The sequence below is a fragment of the Balaenoptera physalus genome (assembly GCF_965194825.1).
Source record: "Balaenoptera physalus genome assembly, chromosome: 7".
In the NCBI taxonomy this organism is placed as follows: Eukaryota; Metazoa; Chordata; class Mammalia; order Artiodactyla; family Balaenopteridae; genus Balaenoptera; species Balaenoptera physalus.
The window spans coordinates 6,335,825-6,358,090 of NC_138886.1; the positions used below are offsets into that span (position 1 = coordinate 6,335,825).

General features: G+C 41.4%; 1 protein-coding gene across 12 annotated transcripts in view; it reads left to right on the plus strand.

Annotated features, from left to right (window-relative positions):
- FNBP1 (formin binding protein 1) overlaps nucleotides 1-22,266 on the plus strand; it is a 141,659-nt gene that overhangs the window by 52,326 nt on the left and 67,067 nt on the right. For all 12 annotated transcript variants that reach the window (XM_082468169.1, XM_082468166.1, XM_082468174.1 and 9 more), the window contains 2 exons: nucleotides 10,176-10,232; nucleotides 10,933-11,080. In XM_082468169.1, the coding sequence (XP_082324295.1) occupies nucleotides 10,176-10,232; nucleotides 10,933-11,080 (205 nt within the window). The remainder of the gene's footprint in view (nucleotides 1-10,175; nucleotides 10,233-10,932; nucleotides 11,081-22,266) is intronic.

Sequence of the window (22,266 nt, forward strand, 5' to 3'; positions counted from 1 at the left end):
TGAGTAAATAAAATGTAAAACAGATTGCTCAATGAAATAATTTGTATAAATAATTTTATTTAATGTATTTAATAATAAATTTATTTAAGAATAATTTAATAATAAATAAATTATTCTTAAATTTGCTTAATAAGAATTTAATAAGTAAATTTGTTTTTATAAATAACTTTTATTCCAGATGAATTTCTGGTGCCCTGTATGTGTATCAGCCTCATTAGCACTTCAAGGCTTTTAAAACTGAAAGTGTGAATGGAGAATGAGCTGCTTTGCTGATTATTTAAACATTGCGCTGTCATAAAATGTTGTCTTTCATGTGGAAATGGGTTACCTAACAGCTTTAGGCAAAGTAAGGTCTCACCTAATGGATTTCCCTATATTTGTTGTATTCTTTTAATCTTAGCCTAGTCTCTTCTTTCCTGGTGCCTTATCCACTGTCTTGTTTTGCTTTGGAGGTTTGTCATGGGATGTCATTAAGTCGGTTCTCAGCAAATTTCTCCATCAGTTCTATGTCATGAAGGGAAGGTGCTTTCTTTGTTTCCCTCTGGGAAGTACCTGGCTCCCTGCCCTTTCTCATCCCCCTCTATGAGGGAAGTGATGATTTAGGTAACAAAATTGGAGGCTATTGGAAAAGACTCCAAATCCCAATAATAGGTTTGGGATAATATTTAATAGCTCTCCATCGACCATTTTACCCTGTTCTGGATCATGTTTCATGACTTGAAATAGAGTAGCAGTATTACTGCTCTGATGGTAATCTCTTAGGAAGTCCTTTTCCTGAGATTTAAATGTTAACATCTGTTTCATCACATCCCTGCAAAGTATCTAAATTTGTGCTTATTGGGAGAAGTTGATAAAAAAAGATTATGAGTAATTGAAGACAATTCAAGACAATTACTAATCCTTTGGAGGTGTCTTCTAATTCTTTGGACTGAGATCTGGGCAGGGCCCTTGGTGCTGATGAGTAATCATACTATCTGCCCTTTGTTGATTTGCTTTCCCACTTGCCTGCGTCTTTCATAGCTTCTCTTTCCACAAACCCCCACACCTCCCTTCCCATCCTCACCACTTGCTTCCTACTTCACTGAGAAAATTGAAGCAGATAGAGGAAAACACCCTCAGCCTCTCAGGCCCTGTGACCCATCTGTCAGCATCTGTTCCCACACCTCGATGCCCCCTCCTCTGATGCTCCTGGCTGAATCCAAGCCCTCCTCTTGCACACTACATCTTCCCCCATCTCTCCGACTCCGGAGCTCTGTTCCCATTAGTTTTCCTCTGTCTCCTATGTTATCAAGGCTTTACTTTCTACTGGATTATTCCCATGGTCACAAGAATGTACCACTGTCTCCCATCATTAAAAAACAAACAAGAAGACAAAACTTTTCTTGAGCTCACTTCCCCCACCAGCTGCCACCATTTCTTTGCCTTCCTTTGCAGCAAACCTTCCCAACAATGTCTCTCCAGTTCCCCTCCTCTCTCTGTTAAGCTCACCTGCACCTCTGCACCAGAATGGCTTCTCGGGGCACCAGTGACCTTCATCCTGTCCCACCCAGTCGCCCGTCTTCAGTCCTCACCACCCTTGACCCCTCAGCATCTTTGAAGGGGTGGATGCTCCCTCCTCGAAACACTTTCCTCTCTTGGCGTCTGAAACCCCAGTCTCTTGGCTTCCTTCCTGTCTCACCAGAAGCTCTTCGGAAGCTCTGCTCAACCCCCTTTGCGGTTCCTCCTCTCCTTCTGCCACTTCACTCCGATGTGCCCCGGCACCCAGTTCTCTGTCACCTTCCCTTCTCTATTTATACTCTCCTGGTGATGGCTTGAAGTACGATCTTTACGGCAACAGATATGTCTCCAAGCTTGACCTCTGTCCTGAACTCCAGAAACAGGTTACTCAGAATCTCCATGTGGATGTCTGAAACAGAATATCCACTCAAAATCTGCATTTCCGGGGCTTCCCTGGTGGTGCAGTGGTTGGGAGCCCGCCTGCCAATGCAGGGGACATGGGTTCGAGCCCTGGTCCAGGAAGATCCCACATGCCGTGGAGCAGTTGGGCCCGTGCGCCACAGCTACTGAGCCTGCGTGCCACAATTACTGAAGCCCACGCGCCTAGAGCCTGTGATCCACAACAAGAGAAGCCACCGCAATGAGAAGCCCGCGCACCGCAACGAAGAGTAGCCCCCACTCACCGCAACTAGAGAAAGCCCACACGCAGCAACAAAGACCCAACGCAGCCAAAAACAAACAAAAAAACCCCAGCAAAATCTGCATCTCCGCAGCCCGGCTCCCCCCAACTCCCCGGCTCGGCTGGAGGGCAGCTGCATCCTTCCTTGCTTGGGTCAAAAACTCCAGAGTCATCTTTGGCTTTTGTCTTTCTCCCACACTCCCCCGCCCCCATCGGGAAGTCCTGGTACCTCTGCTTTCCAGATTGATCCAGGATCCCTGCCCTTCTCAGCACCTCCACTGCTGGCATTGTGGTCCAAGTCCCCATCACCTCTTACCTGGCTTATTATGAGTCTTGTAGCTGGTTTCTTATTCCTCCCTTGTTTCCTACTGTCCGTCTTTTCCACAAGACAGCCAGATCACAGTACTCCTCATTCAAAACACCAGCGTCTCCCCATTTCCCTCGAAGTAAATCGAAAATCCTTACGGTGGATGTCCTACAAAGCCCTACATGAACGGGTCTCTCTACCTCTCAGACATTATCTCTTTCTCTCTCTCCCTTCGTATCTCTGCTCTAACAGAATTGGCCTCCTTGCTGTATCTTGTACGTGCCAGGCATGCTCTCACCCCGGGATGCTGCATTAGCCTTTCATATAGATGTCACCTAGAGGTTCATCCCCCAGGATCCACGTGGCCAACTCCCTCACCTCCTTCAAGTCTTTGCTCAAATGTCACCTGCTCAGTAAGGGCCTCCCTGCCTCCCTGCTGGACTTTTTGGTTTTTCCAAAGCGCTGATAACTTTCTAACATTATGTAATTTTCTTACATATTGTGTTGTTCATTGTCTTCTGCTCCCTCCCTGCTAGAATTTAAGCCTCTCAAGGGCAGGGCTCTTTGCGTTGTGTTCACTAATGAATCCCTGTAGTATGGAACAGTGCATAAAATAGGTGCTTAGTAAATAGTTGTAGAAAGAGTGAATCAACAGGGAACAGGTCTACAATATTTGGTCAGCACTGCTTCAAGGAGAATTATGTGTTTGCACAGGCCTATGGGAGCTGATGAGGGTTTAAAAACAAACAGAACAACTAATAATGTGTCAACAGAGTTAGGGGGTGGGGGGTCTCTAGTGAACGAGACACAGGAAGTGCCTGAGCCTGAGGGACTCACCTTCTCACTATGGAAAAAAGACTGCATGCAAATAAGCAAGGCAGTAAATCACTTAAAGATAGCATTTATCACCCCGAATAAGTAAAACCAGTGATGCATTAGAGCATGATGGCGGGCAAGGCTTACTTAGCCTGACTGGCCAGGGAAATCCATTGCTTGAGAACTGACAGACAAGGAGAAAGCAGGCCTGCAAAGATCTAAGAGCAGTTCTTCCAGGCCAAGGAATCAGCGAGTGCAAAGCTCCTGAGGTGGGGACATGTTCAAGGAATGGAAAGACCAGTGTGACTGGAGCATATTCAACAAAGACTTGCTTAAAACATCAATATGATGTTGAAAAACCATCATGATCTCTTTGGGGCGTTGTCTGTCGTTAAATAATTTCTTGTCTGCATTAGAGGAAAAAAAACTCTTAACAACTTATTTTAGACATGGAAGATGATAATTAGGGCTTTGATTTCTGTAGGTCAGTGGTTAACAAACTACTGGCCATGGCCATGGCCAAACCCATCACTGCCTGGTTTTATAAATAAAGTTTTATTGGAATACAGGTGCATCCATTCATTTATGTATTGTCCATGGCTGCTTTTGCAGCCCCATGACCATGAGGCTGCAAGTCTAAAATATTTACAAGTCTAAAATATTTACTCTCTGGCCCTTTATAAATTTGCTTTTATATATAAGCATATACACATATATGTACTTATATATAAGTTTGCTGACCCCTGCTATAGTTAATATCCATTCAAGGCAGCGTAGGGTCAAATTCTTAATATAATCTTTTTTTTAAAAAAAAGATTTATTTATTATATTTATTTTTGGCTGCGTCGGGTCTTAGTTGCAGCATGCAGGATCTTCGTTGAGACATGTGGGATCTTTCATTGTGGTGCGTGGGCTTCTCTCTAGCTGTGACGTGTGGGTTTTCTCTTCTCTAGTTGTGGCGCTCAGGCTCCAGGGCACGTGTAATCTGTAGTTGTGGTGCGCAGGTTCTAGAGCACGTGGGCTCTGTAGTTTGGGCTCACGGGCTCTAGTTGAGGTGCATGAGCTCAGTAGTTGTGGCACAGGAGCTTAGTTGCCCCGTGGCCTGTGGGATCTTAGTTCCCTGACCAGGGATTGAACCCACGTCCCCTGCATTGGAAGGCGGATTCTTTACCACTGGACCACCAGGAAAGTCCCAAATTCTTAATATAATCTTTTTCAAAATTCTTATTTTTTATTTATGGCTGCATTGGGTCTTCGTTGCTGCACGCAGGCTTTCTCTAGTGCGGTGAGTGGGGGCTACTCTTCATTGCAGTGCAAGGACTTCTCATTGCAGTGGCTTCTCTTGCTGCTGAGCAAGGGCTCTAGGCGCACGGGCTTCAGTAGTTGTGGCGCACAGGCTTTGTTGCTCCACACGGCATGTGGGATCTTCTCGGACCAGGGATTGAACCTGTGTCCCCTGCATTGACAGGCGGATTCCTAAGCACTGCGCCACCAGGGAAGTCCCTTCCTTTTCTTTTGTATTACATACTGCATCTTTTCACCTTGCTTATATTTAATACAGGCAGTTTAGTGAAGTGGTTACAAGTAACAGACTCTAGAGTCCCAATGCCTGGGATGTTCTTCCAGTTAATAGTAATATGATTTGGGACAAATTACCCTCTGTGCCTTGTCTTTTTCATCTGTAATATGTGAATAATAATAATGACGATAATTCCCACCTTATAAGGGTCTTGAGGGGATTTAATGAGATAAAACATGTAAACGTCTTAGGTTGATGCCTAAGCATGTTTTTGTTATTAACACAAGCAACACCAGTGCCCCTGTTTGATCTGATAGAATGTGAATGATCACTGCTGTGCTTCCGGTGCCATTGGTCTTTCCCTCTGAGCTCCCTTATAGGATAAGGTGGGCGAAAGTGTTGCCAAACCAGGTTCATTTGCCAACATGCAGCAAGCCAAACACTGAGTCGCCGAGGTTTGCAGCAGGGAAAGGGTTTATTCACAAGGCAGCCAAGCAAGGAGATAGGAGAACAAGTCTCAGATCCACCTCCCTGAAGGCGAGGGACTTGGGATATTTATGGCATAAAGAAGCAGGGTGGTCTTAGGCGTGGGGAAAGGTGATTGCAGGTAGGGAAAAGGTGAGGTAATTAGTGTTCCGTGCAGGCATATCTGAGTTACTTGCTTCTTCATGGGATGCATGTTCAAAAATGGAGGCGCTTAGCATGATCTGAAGGTGGGGTTTTTGGCCCTCTGGTGTCAAAATGTCATTTACCAGACACCTGTGCAGGCCCTGTTTTAGGTAGTCCCAACCAGTCTTAGCTGGCTTGAGCTTGAGCTAGACACAGCTAGCTCTAAGTTCCTGGAGAACAACCCAGGCAAACATCTTATTGTTTCGGCTGTGTGATGCTTGGAGGACAACTAAGCCTTTTGTAGCAACAATTAAAGCATCGGCTTGATCGGTGAAGGCAGGTTACACGTGAAGGGTTTTTAATAAACTGGAAGGCAAGCTCAAGAATTTATGTTAGTCACCAGTTTCTATTAACCCCATGGGGCATGGTCTCAAAAGCACTTGTTTTTGTACATCTTGTCTTTGAGACTCTGAGTTTTGTTGTCTGTTCTGAAACTTTGTTAGAGGTTCTGTTTTAGCATTCACTCCATTAGGTCAAAGGCGTTCACCCCTATTCCTTGGGAATCCCTAGGTTTTGTGGTCATCTTCCCCAGGCATTCAGCCTGCAGCCCTGGGAAGGAGAGGCCCAGGTGGCCAGCCCCAGCTCCTGCCAAGTCCTGGAATCTGGGCGGTCGGCCTGCATGTCTTCCTCTCAGATCTCTTCTGTCACTGTTCCCTGAGTGCTTACTCACCCCTCAGTTTACTTCTGTCTGAATCGGTTTTCAGGGTTTTGTGGACTCAAGCATCTGTTCTACACTGTTCCAGAATCTTCTGTCCCTCACGCTGGTCACCGCTTCTCAAAGTGTGTAGATTGAGGTTATGTGCCTTTCTTCATTGGTTTATTTTCTGCTGTTGAAAATTTCCCGGCTTTTATTTCACCTCTTGTTGGAAAAGCACAATTCTCTGATCAGATTTTATTGTGCCATCTTTATCTGGCAATCTGTGGTGAGCTTTTAAAATATAAAAGACAGATTAAAAAAAACAACAACAACACAAAACATTCCTGTGTCCAGCCTTGGACCTTCCATTTCAGAGGGTCTGGAATGAGGCCCAAGTGTTTCCTTTTTAAAAGCCTAACTGCAGTTCTTAGGACCAACCAAATTTAAATCCAGTATCTTTATTAAAAGATATCTGTTTTCCTCTTACCTTTTACTTAGCCTATCTGAAGAGCGAGTATATAAAACAATTTAAATTTCTCAGAAGGACCCCATAAGTTTAAAGGTGCTTTTGGTGTTTATTTGCTTGCTTATTTTTAAAATAACCTCATACAAATGGGGCGAGAAAGCCCACCTCCAGAGAATGGAAATGCAAGTTGCTCTTTTTTTTTGTAGTGGTCCCTGAGAGAAATATCCTTAGATCTGAAGTTCCCTTATAGACCTCTTAAGCTTTTAGTTTTCTGCTGGTGTTTATAGAGTGAAATATTCATTGATGCTTTTAAGAAGCATTTTGAATGCTATATATGCTAACATCGTCAAAGTGATACTCATTCTTCAGTACTGGACCGTCTTTACTGGAGAGTACCCACAACTGGTCTTTAATCGTGTTTAGGATTTGCCTGGTAAAACGGAACTATAAAAAGTACTGGTTTCACCCGGATCTCTTCAAGCTGTGTTTCCTTCAACTAGATATAAAGTTTAAGTTATTTTTACGGCTGCTAATGACTGAAAGCTAAAAAGAAAATGTAGATTTAAATCAACCTCTAAAATAACAGTTTTGAATGAGTTTTTATATAAGATGTGAATTTAGAAGTGACATTTTCCATTTGTAATTTACAGTTAGCGGAAGAAATGGTCAATATTTAAAACCATGCACTAAAAATATCTCACATGCAACCTCTAGGCTTTTCAATACTGCAGGTCCCATATATGCTGCTTTAAATATATTTGGAAAATAACCTATTGATTAGTCATCTGCTTTCCATGGCTCCCCTTTTATTCCTGGTACATGTAAGTCGGAGCTATTGTTTTTTATTAAATCTACCTTTTTAAGGACTAAATGTGGTAGGCAACTCAAAGAATTCTACCGTGCTTTCAATATATAAGATTTCTCTCTTTTAACAAAGTGAATCAGCTATGTATAGCTGATTCACTTTGTTATAAAGCAGAAACTAACACACCATTGTAAAGCAATTATACTCCAATAAAGATGTTAAAAAAATTAAATTAAATTAAAAACAAAAATTTCTCTCTTTTGCATTAATTTTTCTCTAAGGCACATGCTTAGAGGAAATACTGCTTTTTCACATTCTTTCAAATCTATATCTATTAGATAATCTTTGCTGTGTATCCAGAGTATCAGTAGAGAGAACACAATGTAGTTTGTTTAAGCATAGCTCACGTGATAGCAACCTCCAAGTCAGTACATTTTTCTTTCATCAGTTTGTCTAATTATAATTTTTAAATTGTTATATACCCATGCCTTCTTTTTAAAGTAATTGCAACAATCACTATTCTATTGGGTGATATATATTCCCTGGGAATTTACAAACTTTAAGGGACAATAGAGGTCATTTCACCCACCTGCCTCGGGCTTACAGATGAGAAACTGGAAGCACAGGCTTGCCCATTGCTCTGTCTGAGGTTACACCATCTAGTCACATGGCCTCTGGATTCCCAGAGCAATGTCCTTTTTACTAAAGTCCTCTGCCTCTCATGTCACCTAGTAACACCTGTTAGAGGTGAACTCACATTTTGCTTTGTCTGTAAAACGTACCATGATCAAAATTGTAAATCCACAGTAACTTTTAAAAATTATTTATTTATTTATTTATTTATTTATGGCTGTGTTGGGTCTTCGTTTCTGTGCGAGGGCTTTCTCTAGTTGCGGCAAGTGGGGACCACTCTTCATCGCGATGCACGGGCCTCTCATTATCGCGGCCTCTCTTGTTGCGGAGCACAGGCTCCAGACGCGCAGGCTCAGTAGTTGTGGCTCACGGGCTTAGTTGCTCCGCGGCATGTGGGATCTTCCCAGACCAGGGCTCGAACCCGTGTCCCCTGCCTTGGCAGGCAGATTCTCAACCACTGCGCCACCAGGGAAGCCCTGTAAATTTATTATTGCACACTTTTCTAGGCACATCTGTAGATTCAGGGGAAATGAAAGAAATAGAATGTGAAATAATGAAAGTAGCTACTATGAAAGAGGAATAGCAACATGGAATAAACAGGGAAGTGAATACTGAGATGCTGTCATATGAAGAGTCCCACTGTGGACCACTAGTCCGCTCCTAGGGCTGTTCTTCTTTTTTTTTTTAATTGAAATATAGTTGATGTTAGTTGCTGTACAGCAAAGTGACTCAGCTATATATATATACACACACACACACACACATTCTTTTTCATATTCTCTTCCGTTACGGTTTATCCCAGGGCACTGAATATAGTTCCCTGTGCTATATAGTAGGACCTTGTTGTCCATCCATTCTATATGTAATAGTTTGCATCTACTAACCCCAAACTCTCAGTCCAGCCCTCTCCCCCTTGGCAACCACAAGTCTGTTCTCTATGTCTGTGAGTCTGTTTCTGTTTCATAGATAGGTTTATTTGTGCCATATTTTAGATTCCACATATAAGTGATATCATATGGTATTTATCTTTCTCTTTCTGACTTACTTCACTTAGTAAGGTCCATCCTTACTCTAGGTCCATCCATGTTGCTGCAAATGGCATTATTTCATTCTTTTTAATGACTGAGTAGTATTCCATTGTATATATGTACCACATCTTCTTTATCTATGGCTGTTCTTCTTCCTTTTTTTTTTTTTTCAATATTTATTTATTTATTTATTGGCTGCATCAGGTCTTAGTTGTGGCACGTGGGATCTTTCGTTGCATCGTTCGGGCTTCTCTCTAGTTGTGGCGCATGGGCTTAGTTGCCCTGCGGCATGTGGGATCTTAGTTCCCTGACCAGGGTTCGAACTGGTGTCCCCTGCATTGCAAGATGGATTCTTAACCACTGGACCACCAGGGAAGTCCCTCTATGGCTGTTCTTCTAACTACACAAGCCAAAATCAGGACCCAAAAGAAATCAATCAGTGGAACAAATGTTAGTGAGTTTTCTTTTTTCAAGATTACCTCTTAGTTTTTGTGTAACTTGAAGCATGCAGAATGTAGAGGGGAGTATCTGGATTCTTGACCTGGAGATGGGATTAGGAAGAGAGATTAGAGCAATTTTGACTAATCTGAGTGTGTTCAGTGCAAGCCTGCTAAGCAGGTTAAAAGTTCTCCTTGCTAAATGTCTTAGCATAACCATCCCCCCAATATTGTCTCTACTTCCTTCAAGAAGACTTATTCACAAGTAGTTTTCATTAGGTTTTGGGAGAGCAGCACACAGCCTTGAAAACCTGCCCTTGACACTTTGATTTTTCATTTAAACATTTGGACTCAGTCCATATGCTTGCCTTGGATTTAGAGCAATAATGGTTGCATAGAAACACATGGTCTGCCCTCTCCAGTTAAATAATGTCAGGTCTTAACATCCAGGTAAATGACCAGTTGGCGACCATTTCTGTTCTTATTTGCTCTACCTTTAGGTAAAGGAGTCAAAGCTATGCAAGTCTTTCACGCTGAAAGATGGAAGGAAATAAATGGATTTCAGCTGTGGACATTTTGTGACTTCTTTTTTTAACTTGTAAACAAAAGCACTGACTTCGTTCATTCCTCATTTCTCAATTATCCTTCTGTATAAGGTGACATGTCTGTCTTTTTGTTTTAGGAATCTTTCGAAGAAATACCAACCTAAAAAGAACTCGAAGGAGGAAGAAGAATACAGGTGTGTTTATCACTGATCGTTATGTGGTAATATCTGTATGACATTGTTGATGATTATAAAGGAAATCTACATATATTTTGTAGATATATCTACAAAAACAAGTTGCCTTCCTCTTTCATATCTGTGTCAGTTTTTAAATTGGGGGAACGACAATAAAAACCTACTGAAATAACTTATACTGAGTCACTAGACCTATTCCAGATTGTTTCAATTAAGGTAATTAGGATAAGTTTAGAATATAATCTAAGCAAATACAGGAAGTGTGGACTGTGCATTCTACATCTTGATTTGGTTTTGTAATATCAGGTGTCTCATTCATCCAAGAAATATGTCTGTTCAGACAGCAATTAAGACATCTTAACATGAAAAGCCCAAAAGTATTGTCTATAATTTAGATCTAAATATCCATGACATTAGTACCTATAGTACGTATATGTATTTTGGGTTATATGTGGGCTATTAACAAAGCCAAATATTGCCTTATGTAGGGCAATTTGGCTTCACAAAATGAAAAATATTTCAGTTGTAATTTATTCTGCGCCATTTTGATGAGAACCCTCTTGTGTGTAATGAATTGTCAAAACCCTATGGGAACTGGATGCAAATTAACCTGATTTTAATTACTGTTTCGCTGGTGGGAAGCAACATGAGAGAGGATGTGCCTTGTTTGAAAAGGAGTGGTGTGCATTCTGTTCTGTAGGTATACAGCATGTAAAGCCTTCCTTTCCACCCTGAATGAGATGAACGATTATGCTGGACAGCATGAAGTCATCTCCGAGAATATGACCTCCCAGATCACCGTGGAGTTAGCACGCTACGTCCAGGAATTGAAGCAGGAGAGGAAATCGGTAACTAAAATTTGTTTTTTCTTCCTAAGAGATGGACCAAAGATGATGGGAGTATCCCTACAAGTTTTAAAATTATCAATAAATGGAATCATATGAGATGGTGGGTCTTAAATTGCCACCTTTGAGACGCGTATAAACATTCCTGACCCTGTTCGTAGAAAGTGTTTCTAGGTCTTTACATCCAATTTCAAGCGTCCCTCGGACATTCTGAAACTCATTTGTGGATCCCAGAATACTAACCCCTTTGAGGAATTTAAATATATTTGCGGCTATCGGATATACAAGAGTAAGCAATACAATATGATGTACGCTGTGTGGAATAAACTGTGTTAAAATAAATGTTATAAGGAGTTCAAAAGAGCTAGAAAGATGACCTCAGTTACAGCCACTTCGTTCCGTGGCTCATTCATTGTCATCTAATGAAGAGGGCCTTTTTGTTCCTTTTGTCATCATTACAATCTTTTCATAGCTTTTGTTGTTAACAAAAGGGAAAAATGTACCCTCAAGTAAAGTATATTCATAGTCAAGATTTTGCCCTAAGAGATTTATCATTAAGCCATGGTGGTCTGTATCATTGTACTTTGATCGCCTGTGAGGTGCATAATAATTTGTTAGTAATAAAGTACCAAAGTTGACCAGTGATATGCTTTTCTATATAAATTTGAGTCCACAGTAATTCTTTTAATGCTCTGGAGATACATGAGACAACAAGATTAATAGGGTTCTTGCTGAAATGGTGGAGATATTAAATAATAATGACCAAAATAATTATTTAATTGCAGTTGTGATAGTTTTGACAAAGTACGAGTACATATGTGAGAACATATAATGAATGGGAACACCTAACATGCTTATGCTCTGGATCATGGGAAAGCTTCCTGGGGGGCTTGACAGTTAAGGCTTTAACAGGACTTGAGGGACAAGTAGAAGTTGCATGGGACAAACATTCAATAGAGGGAGCAACCGTGCAAAGGCCCTGAGACAGGAAGGTGTTTGGAACATCTGAGGAGTTTAGTTCTTTCTGAACTATAAATATGTAGCAAATAGCTTTGGGTATGTTTAGAAGTTAGGAAGAGATATATGCCTTAGGATCAACCCATTGGATTAAAAAAAGAGCTAATACACTGAGCTGATGTTTTTATCTATTCACATTAAAGCAGTGATTACCAAGCAGGCACAATTTTGCTCCCCACCCCAGCAAACATTTGTCAATGTCTGGAGACATTTTTGGTTATTAGGGGCATTATAGCTGGGGGGTTGCTGCTGGCATCTAGTGGGTAGAGCCCAAAGGTGCTGTCAAACACCCTATAACACTCAGAACAGCCTCCACGACAAAGAATTACCTGGTCCAAAATGTCCATAGGGGCTGAGAAACCCTGCACCAGAGCTCCAATTAGGTGACAGTCTCTATAGACCATGCACTAAAGGAGAGCTTTTCTTTTATATGATGGAAAGGAAGAAGTGAAACAGAATATTAAGGTTTGGAATTAAGCTAAATACCTAATATAATCATAAAGTAAACACAATAAATCTGAACACAATGCTGGACTACTTCCCTCGTTCCTGACTAGCCCTTGACCTTGCAAAGTTTATACCTTCTTCTTATTTGTTACTTTGGTCAGTGGCTTGTATCTCTTGCTGACCTTCCTTCACTCATACAGTTTAGCATTTTAGCCAACACTCTAAACAAAAACTGTGCATTTACCTTAGTAGGAATCATTAATTGTATTTCTGGAGTGAATCATGAAATGTGAAGCCCACATAACTTGGCCTCCTCCTACTTATTTGAATTCTCCCCCTCCCACCATGTGGCCTTCTTACCCTGTGCGATCAATGCCCTGTGCGATCCTGCCCCATGGCCTTTGCACTGGCTTTTCTCGCCTTGGTAAGCTTTTCCCCCAGGTATCTGCAGAACTCACTTCCCGACTTCTTTCTCAGGAGTATCATCTCATTGAAGTCTATCTTGTTTACCTTATTTAAAAGTACAAAGTCCCCCCACCTTCTCCACCCCATTTCTACCACCTCCCCCTGCTTTATTTTTCTTTAGTACTTAACCAGCATCTAACATTTTATGTATTTACTTGTTTGTTTTTCTTTCACCCCACGCTGTAAGCTCCACTAGGGCAAGAATTTTCTTGTCCACTGTTGTATTCTCAGTCCCTGGAACGGTGCCCAGTGTGACACAAAGCAGGCTCTTGATCAATACTCTTGGAGTGAAAGAAAGAATTGAGAAGTAGAAGCAGCCTTCTTCGGCATAGCTTAGTTCTCAGTTAGACTTCGTTTCACTAGTTGCAGATCCTTGTATTTCTTTGCTGTGTTATGATTGTGTCCTTTTGTTTTATTTACTCACTGGTAATCATGTCTTTTTTACAGTCTGTCATGTCTGTACTTTGAATTCTTTTCCTTTTTTAATAAAAAATTATAGTAATTTAATGAGTAAATTATAGGTGGTGCAGACACACGTTAAATAATATCTTGCGATGCATAGCGTTCCTTTTATTTTAAGGAGAATTGCATGTATGCTTCTCTCAGTCAGATGTTCTGTTGAGAGGATCTGTAAACAGTATGCTTTCTTAAAGCCTTTTGTAATTCTATTGAGATGAAAATTTTGGAAATTGTGAAACCTTTTAAAATTCTAGAAAGAGTATCAGTAAGTACATGTACATTTGTGGTGTTTTGATATCATGCATCATGAACATTTCTGCTTTGCTTATTATATGGGTAATAGCTACCGTTATTTTGAATGACTGCATGATGTGGCATTGTGTTGATGTTCTCTGATTTCTAAAATTACTCTCATAATATTGGATATTTAACTGTTTGGCCTCAAGGGATCGTTTTTACAGGTTATAATAACTGACTTCTATCCTCACAGCATCCCTGGGGGAGGGGGAGGGCTGTTATCTTATACATTGTGCTCATTATCTTACATTTTGTTACCAGGCAGCCCACCTCTCAGGGCAGCGCGCATTCACACACATGCTCTGGTTCCCACTGAGTTATTTTCTTGAACTGACCCCCAAGGATGCTGGGCTAACTGGTGTGAAGGTCTCCATCAGCAGTCAGCTGTAGAAAGGGCTCCTTGAGATCATCTCACACTATGCAGTATTTCTCCTTGCAGCCTTTCACTTTTGGCTACCCTGACTTTTCTTAGTAAGTGATCTAATTTTCATAAGGATGACTGTCAAAACCATAGGAGAATGTGATGGTTTCCACTTTCTGGCGACGGTAATTATCAGCAGAAGTGCCACAACAGAGCGAGAGCCCAAATCCAGCTCTTCTAGGGTCAAATCCAGTTGCTGCTTTGATGCGGGACCATGAAGGGCTGACAGTGAACTTCAGATCTTCTTTAGAGGAGAGGAGAGCCTCAATCAGCAGTATGTCCAGAGAGCCGCAGCTCCTGGCAGGCAGGGAGGAGAGGAAAGGACCCACGCTCTGCAGTCAACAAACCCACTCAGGACTCGGGCAGCCCCACCAGCTAGGAAACCTTAGGCAGGTTATATAACTCTCTAAGCAGCCAGTTCTGCATCTGTAACTGAGGCTGATTATAATAAACCACCTTCCCGAGTTCAGGGGAGGATCGCAAGAAAACAGGTACAAACCGCCTAGCACCACGTTCTGTGTATTGATATATAGGCACTGCATATCTGGTACCTTCCATCAGGTCATTCTGTTTCTCAATACAGAATCTCCTTTCTACTCCAGAAAGGGTTTGATCAGGGTTTATTACAGAAAACAGGAGCATATACAGGTCTCCTTGTGACCAAATGTCATAACATATTGTCCATAACAGGACCAGTCTAAAAAATGTTGAATTGGCTGATGGCATTGAAAACAAGCCGCTTTTAAAATTTTAGGTGGAGTTACTGTTTCTCATGGCTGACTACAAATAGTGTCTTGCTAAAGTACCATTCTTAACCATCAGCCTAATACATTTTGGGCCATTTGATACAGTGGCGAAATCCTCCCTGCCCAAAGGGATGATTTAGAATTTACAGGATTACTGCTGGATCTCGTTACTGCATATAGAGAGGATTTCCAAGTTCAGTTCAGAATACTAGTAGAAAATTATTTTTCATATAGATTTTGCAATGTTTGAATAGATGAATCTCTAACAAGAGTGCCTGGTGAGAAATAGCTCACCATGCAAACAGATGAGGTTTCCTTCCTTTTTTGAATGGATTTGAAAGGAAGTAGAAGACAGTAAGGTAGTGGGAGAGATGGATATTCTCCTTGCCCCTGAGGCCATATCGTGCTCATGAGCCAGCTGTTTGATCTTAAACAAAAGCTTAAAGTCTTAAAGGTATAACTGATTCATTTTGCTGTACAGCAGAAGCTAACACAACATTGTACATCAACTATACTCCAATAAAAATTAATTTTAAAAACTCTTGAAGTCTTAAAAGTAAAATAGGATAGTACTTGCTGTTCATGTTTTTGGGAGAAAGGATGATTTTTTTAAATTTATTTTATTTTTTATTGAAGTATAGTTGATTTACAATGTTATGCCAGTCTCTGCTGTACAACAGAGTGACAGTTACACACACATATATATACATTTCTTTTGGGACTTCCCTGGTGGTCCAGCGGTTAAGAAAGACTCTGCGCTTCTGCAGCAGGGGGCACAGGTTTGACCCCTGGTCTGGGAACTAAGATCCCACATGCCGCGTGGTGTGGCCAAAAAAAGAAAAAAAAAAAAGTGTGAAAAGACTTTGTCAACATAAAAAAAAAATTCTTTTCCATTATGGTTTACCCCAGGAGATTGGATATAGTTCCCTGTGCTATACAGTAGGACCTTGTTGTTTATCCATTCTAAATGTAATAGTTTGCACCTACTAAACCCCAAACTCCCAGTCTGTCCCTCTCCCTCCCCACCACACCACCCCCGCCCCCCTGCCCCTGGCTTCGTTCTCTATGTCTGTGAGTCTGTTTCTGTTTCATAGGTAAGTTCATTTGTGCCATATTTTAGATTCCACATGTAAGTGATATCGTATGGTATTTGTCTTTCTCTTTCTGACTTACTTCACTTAGTACGATAATCTCTAGGTCCATCCATGCTGCTGCAAATGGCATTATTTCGTTCTTTTTTATGGCTGAGTAGTATTCCATTGTATATATGTACCACATCTTCTTTTTCCATTCATCTGTTGATAGACATTTAGGTTGTTTCCATGTTTTGGCTATTGTGAATAGTGTTGCTATGAACATAGGGGTGCGTGTATCTTTTTGAATTATAGTTTTGTCTCAGTATATGCCCAGGAGTGGAATTGCTGGATCATATGGTAGTTCTATTTTTAGTTTTCTGAGGAACCTCCATACTGTTTTCCGTACTGGCTGCACCAACTTACATTCCCACCAGCAGAGTTGGAGGGTTCCCTTTTCTCCACACCCTCTCCAGCGTTTGTTATTTGTAGACTTGAGAAAATGTGATTTTTATGCAGCAGTTTCCACATATGCTATGTTCTCCTATTACAATGCAGCTCACTCACCTAATATTATGAATAACCAGTGTTGGTCCTGACACACAAAAATCCGTTTGCTCATTTTGATGAGAATATGTTGATTTTGTAAAAGGAAATTCTTTAAAAGAGAGCTTTGACTTGCCATTTGCAAGAGCACAGCTGTTGAGGTTCTTTCCTAAGCCTGGTGTTCAAGCCAGCAGCAGTTCTCATTAAGAAACACCAACACTCCTGGAAGCCTGAGAGGAGGGGGGCTCTTAATTTCTTCACCTCATGGGCTCCACTTAAAGCAATTGTATTTTTGTCAAGATGCTCACCTTCTCTTTAGAGGTGATGGACTCAATGGCCAGTCCTTGGGGTGAATATAAGTCAAAGCACACAGTGACCGTTCCTTTGTTTTGCCTTCAGTCTTTTATTCTCAAACATAAATTATCAATGCATCTGATCCTGTGACAATGTCTGGGATTAACTGGTGTTCAATGATAATGGATAGAAATAAGTGGAAAATCAACAGTTCTTTCTAAGACAACATGATTAGTTTTAATGTGTAAAGTTTAGACATTTTATACTTGCCTGATTTTCCTTGATTTTTATAAACTTACAGGAAGTACAAGATTCATCATCTCTTTAAGCTGACCACATACAATAAGAACATCTGTTTCTTTTATTTACTTTCCCTTTTTAAGGGGAGTTGCTGTGATTCATTGATTAGTTACCAAAGTTTTTAAAGAATGTTACTAAAACTCTGAATTAAAGAACAAAAACTCACAATTTTTATCAATCAAAATCATTTTTCCAAGTTTCCTTCTGGATGTCATTTATAGATATATAGATAGTTATTTATATAGAGAAGTATTGATATCCTCTATATATGGATATAATATACATATAATATTTAAGGGTATTAGTCCTAGTATAGGTATAATTTGTTTTTCTTTATTCCCCATTCAATATCATAAACACTTTATATGTTTCTACATGAAACTATATAGTTTTCATAATTAGAATTTTAGTGGCTATGTATTATTCTAACACATAATTCACTTAACTAATTACTGTTTGATCATAGGTTATTAGTGGTTTCTGATTATTTATTTATTTATTTATTTAGTTAGTTATATAAATAATACTGCCGTGAATTCTTTACTTTTGTAGCTGTTTTCTTTGTGCGGGGGGTGGGGATTATTTCTCCAAGCTAAATTCCCAGAAATGAGAATATGAGGTCAAAGCAGACCAGATTCATGGTTCTTGGTTCAACTTTGGCCATTTGTGAGATTGATGGTCTTTAAAAGAAGAAAAGATGAGATGCCCAAGTTGCTGAAAGACCAACTTGGGTGTGAATTGGCTTATCTGAGATGTGGGTAATTCAGAGTTGCTATCAGATAGATTCCTCTGAAAGAACTATCATAAATATGCTCTTACTAGCAATTTTTGCACTCTGAATCAAGTTATTAAAGAATTTTAGAGAGAGAGATTCAGCTCCAACCTTTGAGTCTGGGTAGGGTTATCTGCAGTGGTCACCACTAACCACATATGAGGGATTTATGGAGATTTAAGGCTCCAGGAGGGGAATGAGGAAGTTCCAGCCAACATTTACTGGAACCTCCAACTACGTTTCTCCTGGCAGGTGGAAAGAACGCTTGATTACGAAATGTTGGCCAGGAGCAGAATCACTTTTTTGGCAATGGTTATCTGAAGAGTTCTGGAGGAAATAATTATACCTTCAGTGACTCACTAAAATTTTTATAAATCTCAGATAATGCTTGCAAGACCCCACATTACTGAGAATTGACAATATGAAATTTTCCCCCAAGGTTTTGGAAATGTTTGAAAATGGATACTAAAAGCCACACATTTACACAGCGGTTAAGAATCTGCCTGCCAGTGCAGGGGACACGAGTTCGAGCCCTGGTCCGGGAAGATCCCACGTGCCGCGGAGCAACTAAGCCCATGTGCCACAGCTACTGAGCCCGAGTGCCACAACTACTGAGCCCACGCTCTAGAGCCCGCTCACTGTAACGAAGAGTAGCCCCAGCTCGCCGCAACTAGAGAAAGCCCGCGCACGGCAACAAAGACCCAACTCAGCCATAAATAAATAAATAAATTATTAAAATAAATAAATAAAATAAAAGCCACACATTAAAAAGTTTAGGTATTGGCTATGTCGTATTTATGAAACTTATGAAGAGGCTTAATTTCCTATAAGGCAGTTCTGCAGCCCAGACTGACTCTAGTATGTTTAGAACATGTTTTGGTTTTTTGGTTGGTCTTTGTTGGTTGGTTTGTTTTTCGGCTGCTCTATGCCATGCAGCTTGTGGGATCTCAGTTCCCTGACCTGGGCCACAGCAGTGAAAGTGCTGAATCCTAACCACTGGACCACCAGGGCACTCCCTAGAACATGTTTTTATAAGAGATGACAGCAAAGAGACAAAACTTAGCATGAAGGAAAGCAAAAAGTAAAAGGAGCTTATCTATATGACCAAGGTAATTACAAATCTGTTTTTGATTTATTCAGTTCTATTGAGATTCAACTGTGGATAATCTGCTATAAAGCCAGAACCTGTAGGAAGAAAACACAGAAAAGCAAGACAGATTTTAGATTTCATGATCTGGAAAAGGAGCAGTGGGTCTAAAGAGCTGTTCTTCCTTACTGGTGTTACTGCATTTATTTAAATAAATCAAAATGCGGGAAACCCTATAAAAGTTGTTGGTCTTCTGCGTGTCACGCTTATACAGCACCCACTAATAGCCCCTGGTTTAATGTATGTCTAGAAAGTGTATTTTGTTTTGTTCTGTTCTCTTTGTTTTCAAAGAACATGTGATAGCGGCATTCAATTAAATAACACCCTGTCCCCACTGTGGTTCTGTCACTGCAACACCACTGGCCTGGTGAACCAAAAAAATTTTATTTTCTCATTTATGGGGTAACATACTTAATTATCAGGATCCTTAAATTCTGTCCTTGATTTCTTGGATTTGAAATGCGACTTTGGGTTTTGTATTTCCCCCTTGTAAGTTAGAACGAGACCTTCTTTTTCTTCCAAGAAGTGTGAGAATTTCTTGACTACTGTGGTGTGTCTCACCTGACTCTCCTGTATCCAGTCATCTCCCCTTAGATGTCTGATATAGCATCACCCATCACCCATGTCCACACCGCTGTCAGCAGAGGCCCTGGAGCCCGGCAACAGTGTGAAGGATGCCCCGGAGTTGTGCAATGCGGTGGCCCTGTCAGCCTGTCCGAAACAAACTCTGGATTCCCCAAAGTTTATCCTTTATCATGCCCCATTCCAATCTGCAATTCCTGCCATCTGTGAATGGCAGTCCTTTTTAACCCAGTTGTTCTGGCCAAAAACGTGGGGCACCCAGGACTTACTTTTCCCTTATGCCCCATCTTCTGTCTAGTGTCAAGTCCTGTCGGCTCCCCCTTCAGTAATTGTTCTGAATCCAAACACTTCTCACCACATCCAGTCTCTCATCATCTCTCATCTGGAGGACTGTCCTCAGCCTTTTATTTTTAATTCAGCTCTGCTTCCAGGCTTGCCCCGTAGTCCGTGGTCCAGCTCCCCATCTCCGTCTCCACCACCAGCTCATCCTTAGGCAGGTGGTCCCCATCCTCCTGCCTGGTCCCCTTGCACCTCCTGCCCCCATTCAGTCCATTCTCCACGCAGCAGCCAGCGCAACCTTGTGATAGTGCAAATCAGACAATGTCCCTTCCCTTCTTAAAATTTCCAGTAGCTTTCCATTGTGCTCATGTGGCTTGGGAGGCTGTCCACGGTCTAGCCCTTGCCGCCTTCTTCTGCCTTATCCTTCCTCTCAGTCTAATTGCACTGGCTTCTAGCTGTTCCTTGGACACGCCAAGCCCTTTCCCACTTCAAAGCATCTGCATTAACTGTTCCTGCTGCTTGGAAGGGTGTTTCCGAGAACTTTGCAATTTCACTCCTACACTTTATTCAAGTCTCTGCTTACCCTCTTTCTCTTCCTTACCCTCTTTCTCTTACTGCTGTGTCCACTATTTCTCTAGGAAAGGGGCTTTGTTTTATTCGCAAGTAAAGCAACACCCTGCACGTGTGGGTGTGGAATTAACACCTGTCGAGTGAACGATTTGAGTTAGATTTTAAGATCTTTCAGCCCAAGGAAGGATTACTGTCCCAAACGTTTCACCCATCAACCTCGCACTCTATCTAAAGTCCTTATTAAGGGCGATTTTCCTTGTTTTGGTTTGGAAGAACAGTTTCATACCCTTCGAAGAGATCAAGTGAGGAATCTGAGTCATTTGCTGCTTAATACTGATCATTTGAAGATCCTTTCATCCTGAGTTAATTGGGATTCTTCAGAGGAATTAGAACTTTAAGGGATGTGAAAGAAGGGATTGTTTTGAAGAACAGTTTAAAAAAGACTACGAGAGTCTAGGTAAAAAGTGTGGATGTGGGGAATTCCCTGGCGGTCCAGTGGTTAGGACTCAGTGCTCGCACTGCCGAGGCCTGGGGTTGGGTCCCTGGTCGGGGAACTAAGATCCCACAAGCTGCACGGCAAAGCCAAGGGGAAAAAAAAGTGTGGTTGTGGGGAGAGTTCTGGGGAGTAAAAGCCAGCCTGAGAATAAGAGGGTCGGTGGCGTAGGGGAGCAGCTGGAGAGGGGATGAAGGAAACTTGGCCGGGGCTGCTGGACCTGGACCTGGACTGGGGAGGGTAGGGGTGGGGGTTGCTGCCCAGTGCCTGGATGGTCAGTGTTACGGGGGAAGTTAAATAACTGAAAACATGGCACGGGGAGGCAGGCATTTTTAGGAACTTTAAACAAGTTCATTGAGAAGATATTTTTATTATAAATGAATTTGGGGGAAACAGGCCTTACTGAAGAAAAGCAGAATGCAACTCCTGTCAGGAACGTTTCTGGGTTTATGGTTTGGGACTTCAGTGAAGTGACGGTATGCTCCCTTGAGCAGGTCTGAAGATGCTTCACAGTTTTCCTACACGGTCCACATAAAGATCTACACACACAGATTTATCGCTCCGTTAATTAATCCTGAGTCAGGCTTAGAAGCTGCTAGCATTCAAACCCACCACACTGTAGGTTTTGAGGAAATTCTAATATTTGTCACAGACATATTTTCTGGAAGCTCCTTTTCTCTTGGCCTTTTCAAGTTTTTGTGTTCCTTTGTTTTCATCTGTGGAATCTGAGTTTTATTTAAAATTCCAGATGGCTGACTGTCCTTAGTTGAGTGTTTATTCTTTTTATTTTTTTTTCCACTTTTTTCTTTTTTTGAAGTGGCTGTTCTCACATCAATGCCATATTTTGCTTTTTTAAATGTAGTTTTAAAAATTAATGATATATTATATATATATAGTAAAAGGAGCGGTTGTTGTACCTAACTGTAACGTGTGAATAATAAACATTCTCACTGTTTGTCTATCCAGCCTAAGTATGATTTCTTGCAGTGCAGTAAAATCTCCTTGGAAGCTTTGTCATTGTCTTTTTTTTTTTTTTTTTTTTTAATTTTATTTATTTATTTATTTTTGGCTGCGTTGGATCTTCGTTTCTGTGCGAGGGCTTTCTCTAGTTGCGGTGAGTGGGGGCCACTCTTCATCGCGGTGCGTGGGCCTCTCACTATCGCGGCCTCTCTTGTTGCGGAGCACAGGCTCCAGACGCGCAGGCTCAGTAGTTGTGGCTCAGGGGCCCAGTTGCTCCGCGGCATGTGGGATCTTCCCAGACCAGGGCTCGAACCCGTGTCC